The following is a 21,599-nucleotide window of genomic DNA, read 5'->3' as shown; positions in this document are numbered from 1 at the left end:
AGAAATATTGCAAGAATTACCAAAATGTTACACAGAGACATGAAGTGAACAAATGCTGTTGGAAAAATGGTGCTAATAGACTTGTTCCACGTAGGGTTGCCACAAACCTTCAATTTGTAAGAAATGCAATATCTGCAAAGTGTAATAAAGGGAAGTGCAATAAAATGAGGTCTGCCTGTAACTACCTTATAGGATGGTTTAAGGATGAAGTGAGAGAATCCTTACAAAGTGCAAGGAATGGTGTCTCTAGTTATGTTCGTGATTTATTCATATTATTTCAAGTAGGGACTGCCTTGAAGTTTACTTTTTTTTTTAAGTTCTGTAATGTGAATTAATAATGTAAACCAAAGTCCAGGATAAATATTTGTGCTATGTAAGATAAACTCTTTGCAGAGACTTTGAAGTACTACAGAAGCAACGATTACATTTAACCAGCTTGTATTCTTATTACAACTTTCGTCAGTTCAATTCAGGTTTAGTTTTCTAGCCCTATTTACTACATATTTTTCTCCTTCAAAATCACAGAGACTAGTATGTTTATATAAATGATTGGGATGTATTACAGCGGGCATGGAGATACATATTTCCCACCTTCTCCGTTCTCTTCCATCCCCCGCTGCATCTCTCCAAAACAAGCAAATCATTGGGCTCATACCTTGTATTCTTATGCTAGTTTTCCAGGTACTCATTCAGGTTTTTAATGCAATTTCCTGTTATTTTGCTTTGTATTTGTCTGTTCAGTTTTAATTTTCAATTGTTGTCTTGCTCACCCTCCCTTTTAAAAGTAATCACTTATTATGGAAAATTTCAACATCTCCAGCACTGCAGAGAATAGTGACCTTTTTACTCAGCTTTTTTTGTTTTTTTTTTTAATTTTTAAAAATTTATTTTATTTATTTTTGGCTGCATTGGGTCTTCGTTGATGCGCTGGCTTTCTCTAGTTGCGGCGAGCAGGGGCTACTCTTTGTTGTTGTGCGCGGGCTTCTCATTGCGGTGGCTTCTCTTGCTTCAGAGCACGGGCTCTAGGTGCGCGGGCTTAGTAGCTGGGGCGAGTGGGCTCAGTTGTTGTGGCTTGCGGGCTCTAGAGCGCAGGCTCAGTAGTTGTGGCACACGGGCTTAGTTGCTCCGAGGCACGCGGGATCTTCGCGGACCAGGGATCGAACCTGTGTCCCCTGCATTGGCAGGCTGATTCTTAACCACTGCGCCACCAGGGAAGCCCTTTACCCAGCTTTAAAAATGATAAACTCATGGCCAGTTTTGTCTCCTATTCTTTCCCACTGCTCCTTGCACAGCCTCCCCAAGATTTCATTTTGAAGGAAACCTCAGACCTATCAGTGAATATTTTCAGTTTGTATGTCTAAAAAATAAAGATTCCCCTTTTAGAAAACAATCACAATATCATTATCAGATTATTTAAAAATAAGCCATAATTCATCAATATTGTAAATATCAATCCATTTTTACATTTCCTTAATTTTCCCATTCATGTTCTTTTTTTTTTTTAATGCAGGTTGTTTGAATTGGGATTGAAACTAGGTCTATACAGTGTGATTGCTTAATATATCTTTTTTAATCTATAGGTTCTTTTTCTACCTCTCTCCCTTGCTTTTTTTTTTTAACAATTATTTTGTTGTATAAACTGTGACATTTGTCTCATAGAGTTTCCCACACTGGATTTTGCTGATTACATCCTTGTCATTACATCCTTGTCATGTGTAATATAAAAATATTAACACATTTTTCTGTTCCTTACATGGTAAAAAGGTAGAGGCTTGGTCATTTTAAGATTTGATTTGTGATGCTAGCAGCCCTCGAAGAACATTGCCTATTAATATTAATCAATATTAATTAATTAGTATTAATTAATGTTAATTAATAAGGAATCTATTAATTCATTAGTGGTTGCTTAGCATTGATATATTAATGTTATCATTCTATCTTCATTTATTGGCTTGAATACATGTATAAAGAAGGAACTTTGCCTCATAAATTAGTTACTCTGAAGCTTAGTTTTTATAGGAAAGGCAGGATAAATTCTTGATTCTTTCTCTTATTATTTATTTGTCAACATTATGGATTGGTTGCCTCCAAAGATCACAAACTAAAGGTGATCATAGAGGCTTTCTTTTAAAAATTAGCACTGTTATGAATTTATGTATATTAGCATGTTTTATGTAGTTCAGTCCACTGCCTTTGTCATTCTTACATACTTTTTGTCCCGTCTTTGGTCATTTTCAAGTTTGGCTTTTTCAAGTTGGGTGCTGTGTCTGGTTACCTTTAGTGGGAAATGATTTAGAGACCATGATCTGGGCATGGGGTATATAGGGTCGGCTTTCCGGATCTGTGGGTTTCACACCCATTCAACCAACCTAAACCTTTTCGCAGTTCATGGAATCGGCAGATGCCAAGCACACGGATATGGAGAGCGGACTGTATTTACTGTACAGTGTCCTTTTTTGTAAAGGACTTGAGCATCCACAGAGTTTGGGGCTCCTGGAACTCATCCCCCACAGATTCCAAGGGACGACCACATTTGTGGAGGTCTCTAGATCTTTTCTGTGGTCAAGGAAGGAATTTATTTTCTTATTCACTTGTGTCTTCAACTGTGTCTCCTTTCTCCCACACTGAAAACCTCAGTACAGTTGTCCCTCGTTATCTGTGGCCCATTGATTGGTTCCAGGATCCGCTCTGCATACCAAAATCCCAGGATGCTCAAGTCCCATGATCAGCCCTCCACATCCGTGGTATCTGCATCTCTGATAACACCAACTAGCTACCCAATCTCATTTTATTTTGTATTCATAGGGATTTTTTAAAAATTAATTTTGTTTTGTACTTGTGTAAAGTATCTACTGCATCAGGTTTATCTGCGGAAATCTAACTTCTGTTTATGTCCTATTCACCGTTTCCTTCCTCTGCCATTAATGACCATTAAGAAGAAAAGATTATGGTTTATCCTTATATTACAAACATATATATACACAAATACAAATACGCTCGTTCCTCTACTCCTGTTCTTAGATTAAACAGTAACACATTAAAACATTTTCTTCCACCTGCTTTGTTTTTTTTTTTACATAACAGTATATCCTGGAGATGACTACATGGGCATACGCCGGGATGCTGCATTCTTTTCTATAGCTCTTTGCTCTCCATCGTTGGCTGCAGTCAATAGCCTTGTCCATATGTGTTTTTGTATTTTTGTCAGTGTATCTTTAAAATAGATTCCTAGCAGTGGGTTACGAGATCAAAAGGTAAATGCATATTTAATTTTGCCAGGCATTGTCAAATTCCCTTCCTTGAATTGTGCAATTTTGCACTCCCATAGCAGTTTATGAGAGTTCTGGTTTCCTCACAAGCTTGCCAATTGAGCATGTTGTCAGGCTTTTGTATTTTTGCCAATCTGATCGGTGAATAGTGGTATCTGAATGTAGATTCCATGTAGTTTGCTGGCTAAATTCTGATGACTGGATTGGGCATATTTGAAATATTCTGTGTCCCCCTTCTAGTTTCTCCCCCCTTTTTTGAAGGGAGTGTTGTAGGTATTTTAAATATGCTACTGTCCTCTTGTTGATTTTTATTAAAAGCGCAGATTACTCAGGTTTTCACTTAAAAGTTTTTATTCTAAGGAAGAACCAGTATGTGGGTTGAGTCTCACCATCTGCCTTTTCTTAGTTCTTTGAGTTTAGATAAATTTAGGAATTTAGAAATTGTTTTAGAAACCATGAGCCTCTCTCTCTTATACACCCTCCCCGTTCTCTTCACCTTGCCAGTGGAACTCAATCTTATTTTCAAAATTACACAAGCCCAGTAGAGCAACAATTCATTCTTGTGATTATTATGTGCCTCCTTTCTCGCAGGCATTGCACTGGTATTTTGGGTGCAGGGTAGCTGACATGAGAGCCTGTTCTGGAAGTATGAGTGGCAGTTTGCCAGTTTGAGAAAGGGACGAAGATCATTTCAGGTTCAAGGAAGGGCCTTGGGAAGGGTGAGAAGTCTGGGTAGTGGGTAAGTGGTGGGGTGGGACTGGAGTTTGAAGGTTGGGTTGAGTGGTTTAGTGGGACTGTAGATCCCCAGGTAAAATTTTGTCCTGGAAGCTCTACAAGTAATGAGAGTGTTTGTTTGTTTGTTTGTTTGTTTTTAAGAGGAGAGAAATATCAGAGGTACAAATGACCAAAAACATATGACAAGATAGTTAGTCTCACTAGTAATTAAGGAAGGGCAAAGTTGAAACCAAGTTTTTAAAAAATTCGATAGGCAAAGTGAAAAAGATTGATAAAAACCAGTACTGATGAAAATGGGGGTGAGGGGAGACGGTTCTTTACTGTCTGTTGCTGAGACTTTCCTACTCTTGGTGAGACTATAACTTGGAGAATCTGTTTTGGAGGTCAGTTTGACAATATTTATTAAATAAAATATTTATATAAGCCTTTGACCCAGGCTTCCCACTTTTTGGTCTGTATCCATGAATGCACAGGATATACATGTAAAGTTATTCATTGTAGCATTGTTGATAATACCAAGAGAAAATGGCAACAGATCACTCATTTGTTAACTAAATATTTAACAAATATTTACTGACTACCTACTGAGTGGCAGGCAGTAATCCACCTGTTTGGGATATAGCAATGAACAAAACAGACAAAGGTCTCTGTTCAAGGAGAGTCGGTCAACAGTTTCTACCCTCAAGAAGCTTACATTCTAGTTGGATGGGTGGAGAAGGGCAGAAATAAACATGATAATTAAATTGTATAATATCTGAGATAGTGATAAGTGCTGAGTAAAATAAACAAGGGAAGGGGGATAAAGAGTGCCGGGGGGAGCATCAGAGAAGCCCTCCCTGGGAAAGTGACATTGGAACAGAGCCCTGAAGGAGGTGAGGGGTGAGTCATGGGAACATTCTAGGGAACATTGTCTAGGTAGCGGGAACAGTGTGTGCAAAGGGCATGAGATAGGAATGTGCCCAGTGTGTTTTAGATGTAGAAAGGAGTCCAGTGAGGTTGGACTGGAGTCAGAGAATAGGGGGTAATAGGGGATGAGGTCATAGGTAGTGTGATGGGGGCGGATAATGTGAGGTGAGGTGGTGGCTTGGGCAGTGCATAGCCAGTAGGTCTGGGAAGGAGGGATAAGGCTTTTACTCTGACAGAAGGGAAGCAGAGGAATGATTTGATTCACCAAGTATGTATTGATTACTAACCACATGATCAGTGTAGTGGCACTCTTCTAGATGCTGAGGACACAGTAGCAGAGAAAACAGATGGAAATCCCCGTCCTTACATGTTAGTTACGTGAGTTAAGTTTGAAAAGAATCAGTCTCATTTCAGTGTGGAAGATAAACTATAGGAGGGTCAGGTACAGGCTGGAAGCTCAGTTAGGAAGCTATTATAGTATCCTACATAAAAGATGATGATGGCTTAGAACAGTTCTGTAGGTGAAAGTGGTGGAAGATAGATGGATTCTGGACAGATTTTGATGATGGAGCCAACAGGATTCACTGATGGATTAGATATGGAGTGTGAGAAAAAATGAGGAACGGGATGACTCCAAGATATTTAGCTTGAGCAAATGGAAGAATGGGGGCACTGTTTACTGAAATGTGGATGAATTTGGGTAGAGCACATTTTGGGGGAAAGATCTGAAGTCCTATTTTTGGACCTGCTTAATTTGAAATGTTTGACCAAATATCTGGGCATCTTGTGGGTCAGTCAAACTGACATATAAAATTAACCATTCCAAGTCCACCCCTTACCAACTTGGCACCCATGTGCATCTCCTTAAACCATACTTAATCTCCAAATAAAGATGACAGTAAGGTCATAATTCTGCCTCACATGATACAACTATCCTGTATACAACTGAAAACACTCTAACCCCTTACCCAGAAGAGGAGTTAAGGTCCTTGAGTCAGGACATCCTGAAACTTAAATACTATGATGTAAAGTTAACAATACTTAAATACTCCTGTATAAAGTCAGTACATCTTATGTTACACAATGAGGAGATAAAAGAGGGAAGAAAACAAAGATATTTGCTTTCTGTATATTAATATATGTACGTACACATTTATATGTGCACACAAACATATTCATAACATAATCAGAAGGAAATACTCATGACAATTACAGTCCTCATTTCTATAACTGGTCACAAGTTTGCAGCTGATGTTTATAACTACCTTCTTTCACTGCCCGGTGCATAATTCTCCTTGCCTTCAGCAAGTACATTAGCTGCTCTTGGTTCTTTACCTAGTGAAGTGACCCAAACCTTCATTCCCAAAGGGTCTGAGATGTTAGTAGTTCTGCTTGAATTGGATTGTTATAGTTTTGTGTTGACTTTTTTTTTTTTTTTTTTTTTTTTTTGCGGTATGCGGGCCTCTCACTGTTGTGGCCTCTCCCATTGCAGAGCACAGGCTCCGGACGCTCAGGCTCAGCGGCCATGGCTCACGGGCCCAGCTGCTCCGCGGCACATGGGATCTTCCCGGACCGGGACACGAACCCGCGTCCCCTGCACCGGCAGGCGGACTCTCAACCACTGCACCACCAGGGAAGCCCTGTGTTGACTTTTATCACAGGGCATCGTAATATTACGAGACATCCTAATGGATCTCCTGTGCTGCAGATACACTCTCCCTTACCTCCATTGTGGAGTACTGGTCCAGTTTCCCCTTGGCAATCAGGATCAGTCGCCCCATCCGGCACAGTAACTCCCTCTGCACTTACTTACTTAGAGACACGCGGAGATCAAAGTGGCCAGGTGATAGTCTTAAATTTTAGTTCAGTGGAATCATTGTTGTGTCTCTTGGTAGAAGCATAGAAGCATTTTTTCCCCTTTGGAGCTAAGACTTCTAGGCCAGCCGAGCATAAATTCATGGGGACAGGAAGCAAGATTTTTGCCAGTGGGTCCCTAGGGGTAATAGTGAATTGTGTCACTCCCATTTCCACTTCTCTATTCCTGGGTCTGTGAATCCTGGCTTTGGGAGAAACAGCACCTTATATTGGATGCTGATTCAGAGCATTATCCACCTTCCTAGAGAACCTTGTCCCACCCTGCAAGGTATTGCCCCGTGGCTGAGACTATAACTGAGTCTGCAAAAGGCCATTCCACCTTCTGTCAAACCAGTTGCTTCAGGTTGGTGGGGAACATGGTAATACCAGTAACTCCACGATCATGGGCCCATTGCATCACTTTATTTGCTGTGAAATGAGTTATTTGATCAGAATCAATGCTGTGCTGTGGAATGCCGTGATGGTGGATAAGGTATTCATTCCATAAGTCCATGGATGGTAGTCGTGGCAAAAGCATTGCATGTATGGAAGGCAGATCTGTATCCAGAGTAAGGGTCTGTTTCAGTAAGGACAAAACATTGTCCCTTCCATGATGGAAGTGGTCCAACGTAATCAACTTACTACCAGGAAGCTGGCTGATCACCCTGGGGAATGATGCCATATTAAGAGCTCAGTGTTGGTCTCTACTGCTGGCACTCAGCAGTGGCTGTAGCCAGGTCAGCCTTGGTGAGTGGAAGGCCATGTTGCTGAGCCCATGCATAACCTCCATCCCTGCCACCTTGACCACTTTGTTCATGAGCTCATTGGGTGATGACAGGGGTGGCTGGGGAAGGAGGCTGACTGGTATCCACAGAACAGGTCATCTTATTCAGTTGATTATTAAAATCCTCCTCTGCTGAGGTTGCCCTTTGGAGAGCATTCACATGGAACACAAATATCTTCATGTTTTTTGCCCATTTGGAGAGGTCTGTCCACATACCTCTTCCTCAGATTTCCTTGTCACCGTTGTCCAATCATATTCTTTCCAGTTCCCTGATCATCCGGCCAAATCATTGCTCACAACCTATGAATTGGTATGTGGTAGCACATCCGCCCATTTCTCCTTCCAAGCAAAGTGAACAACCAGGTGCATTGCTCACAATTTGCCCACAGGGAGGATTTCCTTTCACCATTGTTTTCCAAGGGTGTCCCTGAAAGGGGCCCGTATTGATGGGGTGTCCACTTTCAGGTGGTGCCTGCCTATGGTACAGAACCATCTGTAGACCAGGCAGAGGTCTTTTCTTCCTCTATCACCTGATCATAGGGAATTCCCCAAGTGACCATAGGTTAGGCTAGGAGAGAGACGGTAATGTAGCAGGAGTGGGAACCATGGGCATTTGGGCCACTTCTTCAAGTAACTTACTTGTGCCTTCACAGCCTTCTTGGGCCCAATCACATACGTACCACTCCTGTTTAATGATGAAGTATTGCTGTGCATGCCCAACTTTTAGCCTGGTGAGCCAAATAGCACCCAGTTCCTGATGGACAGTTCAGGTTGCATGGTAACTTGGTCCTGGCTAAGTGTTCAGTCTCTACTCAAGCCCGTTAGTAGGCCAAGAGCTGTTCCTCAAAAGGAGAGTGGGTATCCACGGAGGATGGCAGAGCTTTGCTCCAGAATCCTAAAGACCTGCGCTGTGAGGCATCTTCAAGGTCCTGCCGAAGGCTCCAAACACCATCCCCATGTGCTACTGCCCTTCTAGCACCATTGGATCTGCTGGATCATCATGGCCCAAGTGGCAGAGCAGCTTGAACAGCAGCAGGACCTATTACAGAGCCTCCTCTTGTTCAGGGGTGCACTCAAAACTAGCAGCTTTTTAGGTCACTTGGTAAAGGGACCAGAATATGTTGCATCCAAAATCCAAAGAGGCCCACCACGTTATGGAGGGCAACCTGCTTTACTTAGTCTACTGGTTTAAATATTAATCTCATCTCAAAACTCTCACAGCAACACCCAGAATAATGTTTAACTGAATATCCAGGCACCTCATGGTAAAGTTAACCATCACACTTCCTTCTAAAAGTAAAATTAGACACTTCATTCATATATAAACATTGTAGTGTTTTTCTCCTTTTTGTTTTTGTTCAGATGAATATAACATGAGAAAACGAGCTTTTATATTTTGTTATCTGATATTTATTTTAAACTATGCTTTAGTTCTCCCTGAAGTTGGAAAGTTTTCTCTTCAAATACATACCTATGGAAGGTTTTTGTACCTCCATTTTTAAAAAGTGATCATAGTGCAGGGAATAAAAGTTTATAGAAATGGTCTCTTTTCCTTGTTTATTATTAGTGAACAATTAGATCTCACTGTCAGTAAAAATTGATGGCTGCAGCTTCCAAACTATTGAACTTGTGCTAATAAATGCAACAGTTGTTCATAATTTGGTGGTAAATGACCTTTAAATGTAGATGTTTACGGAGGCTGTCCTTGGGGAACAATTTAACTTCCAAATGACACCCATGAGTACTTGTTATCATTTAAATATGCTTCCTTTTGTCAATAGCAGAATAACAAATACTGGTTAGATTTCTAATGTTGATTCAGATACCAGGAAACCTGCTGAATAAATTAGTGTACATTTGATTTATATTGACCAAAATTTTTTACATTGCTGTGTTACAGGTCAAGGTGACATGCATTTAAATGCATTGTAGAGCAGAGGTCATGCTTGACTGACATGAATGCTTACACTGTTTTTAATTAACTTTTAAATATTAACCTAAAATTCCTTCTCAAGTACCAATTGTTAGGTAGAGGATTGAAATTAACTTAGGACATTAGTGGAGACCTTATTTTGAAAGTCAATAATCTTAATCTTTCCCATAAAAATTATTGGAGTAAATTATTGCTACATTTTATCTTATAATTTGTAGGGAAATCAGATGTTTTTTCCATCATAGACTCTGAATTCATTGTCCGTGGGTTTTCCATTGCCAGTTTTGCAGAAAAAATCTGAGATAGCATTGAAAGCATTTTTCGAAGTAATGAACAAAGTCTTACCTAGTACAGGAAGTACTTTATCGAGCAAACGCATTTTTTTTTTTTAGTGCTAGGGACTTTTTCACTGATGTTGTTGTGTGTGCCTGGAGGGAGGATTGTTTTCATGGTGAAAATGTAGATTAATCTTGTCAGCCATTCATTAGTAGTCCAAAATAGTATATGTTTTAGGGAAGCTTTAATCAACACCTTACTTGCCCTTTGAGAGAATATCTTCACAGTGAATGCTGCTTCTTTTGCATATAAATATTGTTGGATAAAAAGCATTTTGCTTCACTGTAGAATTTTTTTCACTTATGTCCCATGTAAGAAGGTTTACGTAATTCAAAAGTTTAGACCTGAAACGTGCAAAGGTTTTTATTCTTCTCAACCATGCAGATTTGTTATTAATCAAAAAGTGTGCATTTGGGAATTTCAGGATAACCTTCTGAGTTTTGCTTCTCAAGGAAAGGCAGCACAAAGCTCTTCTCTTTTAAAACTTCTCATGTCAACTTTTACAGCTACCCTCTAGAGCAAACAGGATAGCAGCTCTGCCCACCTCCAGTGAATGGCAGAGTCCTGGGATGTCAGGTTAGTTTCAGCCACACTGTAGCTTTCTGCCCAGGTTCCAATGCCCAGAACAGCATCAACCTCATATGGTCCACAAGGTCAAAAAAAGTGACAGTGTTGAAAATGCCAGTGAGTGAGAAAAGGAAGTGGAGGTAATAAAACTGAAAGTGGTGAGAGAATGACACATGTTGTATGTGTGTATGAGATGAATCATTCAATAGTAGGAACCATTCTGAAGGACTGAGGGGAGAGTCAGGCAGCATTTCCCATAAGTGGAAACGCAATTGTGACTGACAAACGGAAAGACTTTTAGGCGTCATCACCAACCTCGGGAGAAGGCAGGGGAGTCTGAGAAAAAGGCTAATCATCGACGTGATGGTGCTGCTGGTGGGTGACCCATTGGGATGCCATCCAAATGAGGGATTGAACTTCTAGTGCAAATAATTAGCTGCTAAGGCTGGCTGTGGTGCTCAGCTCTTGCTGCACCTTGGAATCACCTGGAGATCTTTATAAACTAGAGATGCCTGGGTCCTACCCTCAGACAGTCTAATGGTTCTGGAGTATGGGTTGAGCACTGGAGAGACTATTTAAAAGTCTCTGGGTGATTCTGATGAGCAGTAAAAGTTAAGAACTGCACTAAAAATATCCCCACGATGCTTGTGGAGATCATTAAGGGAGGTTACTTGCCCCAGCACATCTTAATAGGCTAAGTCAGTGGCTCTTAAGAGCACTTTCAGGCTCCATCCCCAGAGATTCTCAGGTGATTGGAGCCCAGGCTTTGGTAGGTTGAGCTCTTCAGGTGATTTTAATTCGTAGCTAAGCCTGCAAACTAAGGAGGAGGCTTACCCTGTTTTGAAAAAGATGCCCTGTAGAGTGTATATTTAGCATGAAGGAGATATGTCAGCTTTGTTTTAAAGCTTTAAAGGACTGATTTACATTCTGATTCAGCCAAAGTGCACCTAAGACTGAGCACTTAAAACACTCTTAAGTCTTTGGATGCATAAACAAATGAACTTAGAAAAGCTTTCCTGATGTCAGCTAGTTTGAGGAACTTCTAAGGAGTGTCACTGGTAAGCTTTGGAGCCAGACAGACTTGGTACCACATTCTGGTTTGTAACTTCCCAGCAAGGCAACTTGTGCAAGTCATCACCCTCTGTCTGTTCCCTAAAGTGCTGACCTCAGTTTTCTCTCAAGGATCTCAAATTAAGTATCAGCCTCATAGTAAGAACTCTCTGACTGGGGCAGCTGTTGTTATTTCTAATACTTCTAATTAAATTTTTGCCAATAGAGGTTAATATTTCATCATCTATTTTACCTTTCTTTCATCTAGTGTTAAATTTTTTTTCACCTTTGAGTAGTTTCGTATTTAATTCACTGCTTTAAATGAATTATTGTTTTTTATGTTCTTAGATTTTTATTTATTTTATTGAAGTATAGTTGATTTACAATGTTGTTTCAGGTGTTACAGCACAGTGATTCTGGTGTGTATATATATATATATATATTCTTTTTCAGATTCTTCTCCCTTATAGATTATTACAAAATATTGAGTATATCGGGCTTCCCTGGTGGCACAGTGGTTGAGAGTCCACCTGCCGATGCAGGGGACACGGGTTCGTGCCCCGGTCCGGGAAGATGCCACATGCCGCGGAGCAGCTGGGCCCGTGGTGAGCCATGGCCGCTGGGCCTGCGCATCCGGAGCCTGTGCTCCGCAACGGGAGAGGCCACAGCAGTGAGAGGCCCGCGTACCGCAAAAAAAAAAAAAAAAAAATCTCCCAACGGGGCTTCCCTGGTGGCGCAGTCGTTGAGAGTCCGCCTGCCGATGCAGGGGACACGGGTTCGTGCCCCGGTCCGGGAAGATCCCACATGCCGCGGAGCGGCTGGGCCCGTGAGCCATGGCCGCTGGGCCTGCGCGTCCGGAGCCTGTGCTCCGCAACGGGAGAGGCCACAACAGTGAGAGGCCCGCGTACCACAAAAACAAAAACAATTGAGTATATCTATTTTATATACAGTCGTGTGTCTATGTTAATCCCAAACTCCGAATTTATCCCCCTCCCCTTTCCCCCTTGGTAACCATGTTTGTTTTCTATGTCTGTGGATCTATTTCTGTTTTGTAAGTAAGTTCATTTGTATCTTTTTAAATGAATTATTTTTAAAAAGCATTATAGCTGATTCAATTTGTTATACAGCAGAAACTAACACACCGTTGTAAAGCAGTTATACTCCAATAAAGATGTAAAAAATTATACTGCAAAAAAAAAAAACTGTAAAAAACTAAGCATATCAAAAGACCCTTGCAATGCTTTCAGATTAGAGGATGACATCTAAAGTGTGCTTATCACCTCATATGTAAAAACAAATGAAGAATGTTGATTATATGGTTAAACAACTGATTGTTGACAACTGCTATTTATTTATTGATCACTGAGTGCTTAGATGAAATTCCAGCCACTCTTCTTCACTGTAGGCTCCTAATAGTGTTCGCAGGTAAAACTTTGAATTGTTTTCCTCCTTTCTCCTGATATAAGAAGGTCTTTTTAGAAGAAGCCAGACAACCAAACCTAAATCTGTTAAGTGTTTTAGCATATGGCTCTGGCCTGGCAGTGGGGCTGGGCCAGTCCCCACCCAGACCCATTCTTGTGTGCTTTTATCTGAGCAGAAGTAGAACTTTTGACTTCTGACTCATCAGTGTTCAGGTTTAGCCAGGTTCAGATAACGGCAGTTTGAACGAATGTCACTGTAACCTGGAGTTTTGTGTTAGAAGCTCTTTCTGCAGTCAGGGTTTGTTCCTTCAGTGAGTCCTGGTTTTAGAAAAGTTCTGTGGAGTTCATATTCCTGTGACCTAGAGGATTCTAAATGCCTGGCTGTGGAGGCTGACAGTCTGCTTTATTGGAAGTTTAGCTCAGAGTTCATGTGATTAGAGTGAGTAAGTTCGTGTACTGGGTGCTGTGTAGGGCCCCAGGCGGGGCTGGCAGGGAGAGCCCGGCACAAGTACCAGGCACAGGCCGGAGCCATGAGAGGTGACAGTGGGTGAGGGCTGGGTGAAGGCATGGAGATGTGGAATGTGAGGCACAATTTCATCAGCCCCGATATTTACTTGCATTCATTTATTCAGCCAATGGTTCTTTTTTTTTTCCTTGTGTTTGGCCACGTGGCTTGGGGGATCTTAGTTCCCAGACTAGGGATTGAACCCAGGCCCTCAGCAGTGAAAGCACAAACAGTCAGGGAATTACCCAACCAATGGTTCTTTTTTTTTTTTTTTTAATACATTTGTCTATTTATTTATTTTTGGCTGCATTGGGTCTTCATTGCTGCACGCGGGCTTTCTCTAGTTGCAGAGAGTGGGGGCTACTCCTCGTTGTGGTGCACGGGCTTCTCATTGCAGTGACTTCTCTTGTTGTGGAGCATGGGCTCTAGGTGCATGGGCTTCAGTAGTTGTGGTGCGCGGGCTCAGTAGTTGTGGCTCGCAGGCCCTAGAGCGCAGGCTCAGTAGTTGTGATGCACGGGCTTAGTTGCTCTGCGGCATGTGGGGCCTTCCCGGACCAGGGCTCGAACCCGTGTCCCCTGCACTGCCAGGCAGATTCTTGACCACTGTGCCACCAGGGAAGTCCTCAACCAATGGTTCTTGAAGGCCTACAGTACACCAGGTGCTGTACTGGGCCCTAAGGTTGCCATCACTTTCAGCAGTTTCTTTCCAAGACCCACAAGAAATCCCAGAACTCTCTTTCAGAAAGATTCTTACTGTTTGTGAACACCATGTGCACTTGAGCTATAGTTAAATCAACTAATCCTGTATTGCTCCATGGAGAGCTGAATGTATAAACACAGTTACGTTAACAAGCTTCAATATGAGCAAACTGTTAACTTCAGTTTTTTTATCTTTAAAACAGGTGAACGATAACACCTAACCATAAAGTCATTGCCAATATTAAATGGCATGAGACATGTGAACTACCTGGCAAGGGTCTGCCTCAGATTACATTTAGTGCAAAAAGAATTACTGCTGTAATTAGGCCTCTCTCTGCCTTCCCAACCTTGGCTCAGTCCTTCTCTGAAGGCCAGGTACCAAAACACAGTCTAGAAGCCTGTGTGAAAGACAGCTGGGAGCGGGGTCTCCCAACAAGTTTCCTTGTTGTCTAACACATGGGGGAACCAGGGAGCATTAAATGGGTGCGATGGTCCAAGTAGAGGGGAAAATTGATGTGCGAGCGTCCTTGGGTGCTGACACGTGTCAGCGTGTTGTACTTGTTCTGATACTGGCCCATGCAGCATTAGAGCCAGCCTTTGTGAATCAGGCAGATGCTTATGTTTATTTTGTAACCTTGACCTCCTTGAGAGAACTTTCTATGAGAAGGGAAGTAGCAACACTGTTGAAGAGTGGACCTTGGATGACACCCAGCCACTTCCTAACCATGTGTTTAACAGTCCCCAGTTGTTTAAATGCTTTGAGCCTTGGTTCCCATAAATAGGCATACTAGGAATGCTTTATATCCATTTGGGATTGTTTTAATCAAGTGAAATCATAGGTGTACAGCCCTTAACACGTGGTTGGTTCTGTAGTAGTTAGTGTTGGCATTTGTTTCTAAGAATTTAAGTCTTTATGTTGGATTTCTGTAGAGAGTTCCCTAAGTTAGGCTTGTGGGGGATTCCTGATTTGAGTACATTGGGTACTGTGAACCCCTCTCCTGTTCCTTCACTTTACCACCAAAGCAAAACAAAAACAACAAAAATAATGCCTTTCAAGTAAACATTTCATAGAAATTCCAGTATGGCAAAGGGATTTGGGGTTCATGAAGTTGAATTAGAGTTTGAGCTGTGTTTATTTTATTCATGAACTGTTTAGGATTTTCTCATGTCCGGTAGACACACTCTGTCAAAACCAATTAATGATAAAGTTTTACCAAATGGAAAATACAGTACCATGAAAAAAGTTTACTTAGAACTCCAGAGAGCTTGACTATTATGACTTCATTTATTAATTTTTTTATATACATCAGTGTATACATGTCAGTCCCAATCGCCCAATTCATCCCACCACCACCCCCATCCGCCCGCCGCTTCCCCCCCTTGGTGTCCATATGTTTGTTCTCTACATCTGTGTATGACTTCATTTTTTTTTTTTTTTTGTCTAAATGTTTTTATTGGAAACAGATAGTTGCACCAAGCAAGAGCTTACTTTCCCCACTCCAAATTAAAACAGAGCACAACAGGGGCAAACATCATTTGGCAGGACAGTTCCAATATGTGAACATCCTTCTTTCTACGCACTGTGGTTGGGGTAACTTTATTTGTAAGCAGCCATTCTTAGACAAAATATTAACCCCAAAGTACTGATGTCACTCAAAAGGAAGTGGCCTTAATTTCATGTGTGGGGCAGTATGTTCTATAAATGCCAAAAGGTGGGAGAAGCACAAACACAACCCACTCTTTAAAAAAACTAAATAATTCAAAGTAGAATTTTTCCATCCCCCCCTTTCTCCTATAATAAAAAGTAGTGCTGGGCTCTGACACCCAGATTTAGTTTTTATCCTGGCCATTTACAAAGTGTTCCCCCATATGACTTGCATCATTAGGGTTATGAATAATAGTTCATTCACTCTGAAGAAAGTATCTACTCCTTTCTCCTCTTCTTGCCTTCATGCTCATGTTCCTTGGGGCGGCTGCTATCTGAGGGTCTTTTAGAGCCACCGTGCTGTTTGGCTTCTTCCAAAAATTTGTCCAAACCAAAAGGATCCTCCTCAAACTGAACTGGTCCTTCTCGGCCTCTTTGTCTACGGTCTGAACCAGAAAACTCCTTATCGGGAACAAATCTGTTAGTCTTTATTCTGGCTTCTAGGTCATCACCATACATGTCCTTGTCCAGATTTTTACTGGGCCTGTAAATATTCTGGGCCATATCTTTACCACCTCTCCAGGCTTGATCATAAACATTGTAAATTTCAACTTCTCCACCTGCAAAACCGCTGTCCATACCCTTGGATTGGTTGAAGAGCCTTTGGTCATACTGAACTTCATTGGAAGTCCGAGGATTGGGCACACTCAGAGCAACGACTTCACTGATATCTCGATTTTCATTTCTCTGCAGTTTCGACCTCTTATCTGGAGCTGCCCTGGCAAGATTCCGGTCATGCTGTCTCTCTTTTCGCCTGTCATGCCGGATTTCATCCCTCTCACGTGCCTCCCCATCCTCTTTTTCCACATGGGTTTTGATCCCAGCTCTTCTCTCCCTGGCTTTCTGGGCCATTTCTCTAAGTTTCTCTTCATGTTTCTCCTTTTCTTTTTGAGCCATCTTTCTCTCTACTTGAGCACACATTTCCACAGCTTCATGAGCCTTCCAATCAGCAATGTAGAGGGCTTTGGCCAGTTTTGCAAAATTTTCATTGATGTGAACTGTCTTCAGTCCTCTTCCATCAGCCGCCATACGTTTATCTAATGGAACTGTATAACCCTTTGCATTTTTCCAGTTTGAAATACAGGGAGGAATCTTCTACTCTTGTTGTTCCTTCACGGTCATCTTTCGGCTAGGAGAATGCATGACAGGTGCAGGAGGAGAAGGTGGTCCCCGGGGAATCTTCTTATTAATCTTGAACCTTAGAGGCTCCATCGGATCTTTCTGCATTTCCACCATTCGAATAACTCTCTTGTTAAGACCTTGTCTTTTGACTGTCCCTGTCGAGCAATTGCATCATACTTAATTTTTCCTTCAGCATCCACCTGAATGGCCAGTGCATTTGACATTTTTTTCTTACGTCCCATACCCAGGGAATACTGGGCCACGTGGATCTCTAGAAAAGCACCTCCATCTCCAAAATCCTCTAATAACCGAGGTATCCAGCCTTTCTGGTACCCGTATGGGGGAGGTTCTCTTCGGGAGGAGACCAGTGAGGTCTGTCGTGGTCTCTGCGATCTCGCCTTTTCTTCAGCGTCAAGCTGGTCCTGAGATAGCTGAGTAGGTGCAGGTAAAAAGCTAGTGAGCGCCATCTCATGACTTCATTTTTATGGGGAAAACGTAGATGAGTCTTATGGATTGCCCATGCAAATATGCACTTCTAAAGAAGTCTTCTTTTAATATTTTGCCATCATTTCCTTGAGGCATATGCAGTCTAGGGGGAGTGCAGCAGGGCGGAAAGTGTCTGGGCTTGAAGGTAAGCCAGACCTGGGTTCTCACCTGGACAGGTGTCCTGATGACTCAGTCTCTTCATTTGTAAGGCTGGGGGAATGCTGGCACTGAGAGTTGTGAAGATAAAAATGTAACTGAGAGGGGGGCTTCCCTGGTGGCGCAGTGGTTGAGAGTCCACCTGCCGATGCAGGGGACACAGATTCGTGCACCGGTCCGGGAAGATCCCACATGCCGCGGAGCGGCTGGGCCCGTGAGCCATGGCCGCTGAGCCTATGCGTCCGGAGCCTGTGCTCCGCAATGGGAGAGGCCACAGCAGTGAGAGGCCTGCGTAACGCAAAAAAAAAAAAAAAAAAAAAATGTAACTGGGATAACAAGTGAAAAGCACATACTATGGTGTTGGACATACACTAAAAAATAGTTGCTGTTACTATCCTGGATCTAAAAAACAGGAGGAGAATGATAGATTTCTTTATTGCGGCAGCACGTGAGTTTTACCTTTTCTCGTGTCTTCTCTACCTCTGGCCTGGGCATCCCTGCTCTCCTGCTCAGTGCCACCTGCCCAGGGGTCCGAAGTCTCTTGGAGTTGACACTGCACAGGAGGAAGCTGTTTAGCCTGCCAGGTAGATTGCATGTCGTAAGCCTTCTGTCCGGAGATTGTAATGAAGCCTGCTGTGATTCTGGTGCGGTGAGAGGTGCGGTGTGCAGAGTTATTCTGGATGGGACCAAAGTGCCAGCAGCTCCAGTGACCAGGATTCCCCCTGAACCAGTTGGATACGAAGGGCTCTGGTCTTGTTGCTGCCCAAGTGGTCCTGGTGGAGGGGCATCATGCTAGTACCTTTTGGAATGTTCCTGGGATTTGGAGGTCAGAGTTGGAAGCCATGCACCCAGTTCATTGGGGGTTGATTTAGGAAACCAAAAAGAGTTTTCCAGTATTGTTATTAAACCCTGGAGAGAAACTTGAAACAGAAACTCAGTACAAAGGATAGCCCATGGGAGAGTGAATTTTGGTAATTGAAGGAAGTGTTTTGTAAGCTTGAATGTCCAGTAATGTGCAGAGTTAAAATACAGGAAACATTTTCATATTGAAAATGGGTACAGAATCAAAAGTTCCAGGAACTGGCTTATTAAATAATAATGGTGAAAAATGATTTAAAATCTTGTGTGTGTGTTTTAACATTAGATATGCAAAAGCTAGACTAAGTACTTCTTTTGTTTGATTTATCCAGTTTTTGCTTCCTTTGGCTGCCCTGGGTCTATGCAGGAGCGCCTCCTGGCATGATGGAGAACTGTCGAGTTGTGATCTTTCCTCCTGAATTTCTTGTGCACGATTTTATATTTAAACCTTTATAAACAGTTCCATTGATGTTCTTCAGGTGCTATACAGATTGTTCTTAAATGAATGTGGGTAGGCCCTGGATTCTTAAGTTGACTACAGTACTGTCATTTTCAAAGTATATGTTTATCTTCCAGTTTTTTAGATTTGGAGAGTTTTTAAAAAACAACATTTGCTTTATGTTAGTAATGTATTCATTTTCATTGGCCATTTATCATAGTGTCAGTTTATAAAAATAAAGAAATATTAGTCTTTGAAAGGCCCTTAACATATTTTGAATTGACCAACTGCTTAGTTAATATATTTGTAACATTATAAGATAGTTAATTTTCAGGGATAGTTCCATGAAGGATAGATGGAGATTATTAAAGATCACTGCCATTTAACCTCTTGTGCTCTTAGTCTTAGCATACAAAGGAAGGAAAGCATTTATCTGTTATAAAGTAGCATAATTAATCTGTATAACTTAGTAAATCTAGTCTTCGAATCCCTGATTGTTGCCAGCTACGGGCAGTTGACAACGATAATGCATGATTCCAGCCCTCAAGGAGTTTTCAGTTTAGTTCTACACAAATGACACAGCACCCATGAAGCAATAATGAATGCTTTATGGTAATAGGTAGAAAAATAGCAAGTTGTATTGAATGGAGGTTTTGTTTTTTTTTTTTTTTTTTTTTTTTTTTTTTTTTTTTTGCGGTACGCGGGCCTCTCACTGTTGTGGCCTCTCCCGTTGCGAACACACAGGCTCAGCGGCCATGGCTCACGGGCCCAGCGGCTCCACGGCATGTGGGATCTTCCCGGACCGGGGCACGAACCTGTGTCCCCTGCATCAGCAGGCGGACTTTCAACCACTGCGCCATCAGGGAAGCCCCTGAATGGAGGTTTTGAGAATGACATCAGTGAGGAGTAAAGTACCAGGAAGACTTCCTACAAGAAATGGCTTAAGCTGTGTTTTGAAGCGTAGATAGGATCTAGATAAGCAGATGGAAAGGATAAGGCTTTTGTGAAGGAACCCCTACCCCCCAAAAGGTAAAAACATGTAAATGAACATTATGTGATGGGGGATGGGAAGAGAACAGTGTCCAGTGTGCAGGAGGTAGTGGTAGGTGGAGGGTGAAGTATTCTGGGTACATGGGGCAGAGCCAGGTGGCAGAGGTCCCTGTGGAGGACTGCCTTTTCTCTGTTTCTCCTGGAGGGTGGCAGCCACCGTTGTTGAAGTGTCAGAGTTCATTCGACTTTTGACGGGGATTGGGGAGAAGAGGGCACATTCTAGAAGGTGGGATGTCTGAGTTGCTTTGGGGGTGTGGTGGTGGAGAGGAGAGAATGCCTGTCACCAGCATCAGGTAAGGATGGGATCGGAAACTTTGAAATCTGATAACTTTGTGCAGAAGTAAACAGGGCTGCAGAGCATATTTCTGAACAGCCAAGTGACATGAAAATGAGGACATCATGTTGATTAAACTTACCTTGATGTACAGAATGTTTCCAAAGGGGGTTGATTGGAGTCAGCTATGAGACTATTACCATGGACCAGGCTAGGGTAGGAGGATGGAGAAGTGACAGGATGAAGGGACAGTGCCATAGGGTGGATATGAGGGATTCCAGAACAGTGGGCTTTAGAAACTGTCTAGAATTGGTAGCTGAAAAAGGTAAATAAAAAATTAGTCCTCCACCTCTGATCTCTTCACTTGGCACTTTCTGCCCTACATGCCTGGACTGCTCCCCCATAGCTCAGTTGCTGGAGGCCCTGGGCTTCTCATGCCTCCGAATCTCATGTTCTTCTGCCTGCAGGAAACCTATCCTGCTCTCCCACCCGCAGTTGGTTAGCTTGTGTTTTCCGTTTCTGAACCAATTCCAGTTTCACTTCCTCCTAGTAGCCAATGACAAGATTTTCACCTTTGCCCAAGAGTTTGCTTCTTATTCCTTTGACTGTGTCTTCATGTTCACTGTTCAGATGATGCTTGAGACTCAGTGTTATTCTGGACCGGAGAGGCAAGGGGAGGGGTCTGTTACCTGAAAACTGGGTTTGCCTCTTGGTGGGTATTGAGCCAAAAGATACATCCAAACCAAGGATCGGGAGAAGGAAGGATGAATATTTGCAGCAAGTAAAGAGAACACCGGGGATCTTTCCCAAAGCAGTATCTCCCCTAACAGCAAAACTGGGGAAGTTTTAAGCTAAGGGCTCATGCACATTCATGAAGGGGCTGCAGCAGAGAATTCAGCATAGAATTGGGGCAAAGGTCGACAGAGTCCAACAGACAGGTCGACAGAACTTGATACATAGGTTTTGTCCCTGTCTTCCAAGTGCCTGGTTGGTCATCAGTCCAGGTGAAGCACGTGGGTAGGCGAGGCCCACTGTGTGGTTAGGGGCCCAGCAGCTGTTCTAGAGAGAACACAGAGGTCAGGAGGAAGAGGTGAGGATGTGGAACCTTTGAGGAGCAGTTTCAGTGGCGGGGATGGAAGTCAGATTGCAGTGAGTTAGGGAAGTTGGAGAGAGTGAGGAAAATGGAGTGTGGACCCTTTCAGGTGCTTTGACAGTGAAAGGAGGGAAAGAAAGCACAGCAGCAAGAAGGAAAGGGGGGTCAGGTAAAGGCCTTTTCTAAATCAGAACACTGACAGTGAGTATTTCAAGGTCAAGGGGAGGGGACAGTGGTGTGAGAGCCTGAGGAATCTGAAGGGAGAAGGAGTGTAAGTGGGAAAGAGGCTTCCTGCGAGGCAGACTGCTGTTCTTGGAGTTGCTTTTCTTGTCAGGTAACCAGCTTGTGCCAATGGCT

At 42.5% G+C, this 21,599-nt stretch overlaps 2 protein-coding genes across 2 annotated transcripts in view; one reads left to right on the top strand and one right to left on the bottom strand.

The window, feature by feature from the left end:
• The window catches only part of SNX24 (sorting nexin 24), a gene marked incomplete at both ends in the record, with an annotated part of 176,521 nt that overhangs the window by 8,885 nt on the left and 146,037 nt on the right, over nt 1-21,599 (top strand). The gene's annotated exons all lie outside the window — the stretch shown is intronic.
• On the bottom strand, nt 15,910-17,353 carry LOC307052203 (SNW domain-containing protein 1-like; the record flags this gene model as incomplete). Its single annotated transcript, XM_079703054.1, is given in 3 exon segments — nt 15,910-16,859; nt 16,863-17,041; nt 17,131-17,353. Coding segments are annotated over 3 exon segments (1,278 nt in total). The 3' UTR covers nt 15,910-15,983.

The sequence above is a fragment of the Hyperoodon ampullatus genome, assembly GCF_949752795.1.
Source record: "Hyperoodon ampullatus genome assembly, chromosome: 4".
In the NCBI taxonomy this organism is placed as follows: Eukaryota; Metazoa; Chordata; class Mammalia; order Artiodactyla; family Ziphiidae; genus Hyperoodon; species Hyperoodon ampullatus.
Note: the sequence above shows the minus strand (reverse complement) of the source record. Positions and strands in the feature narration are given on the sequence as shown.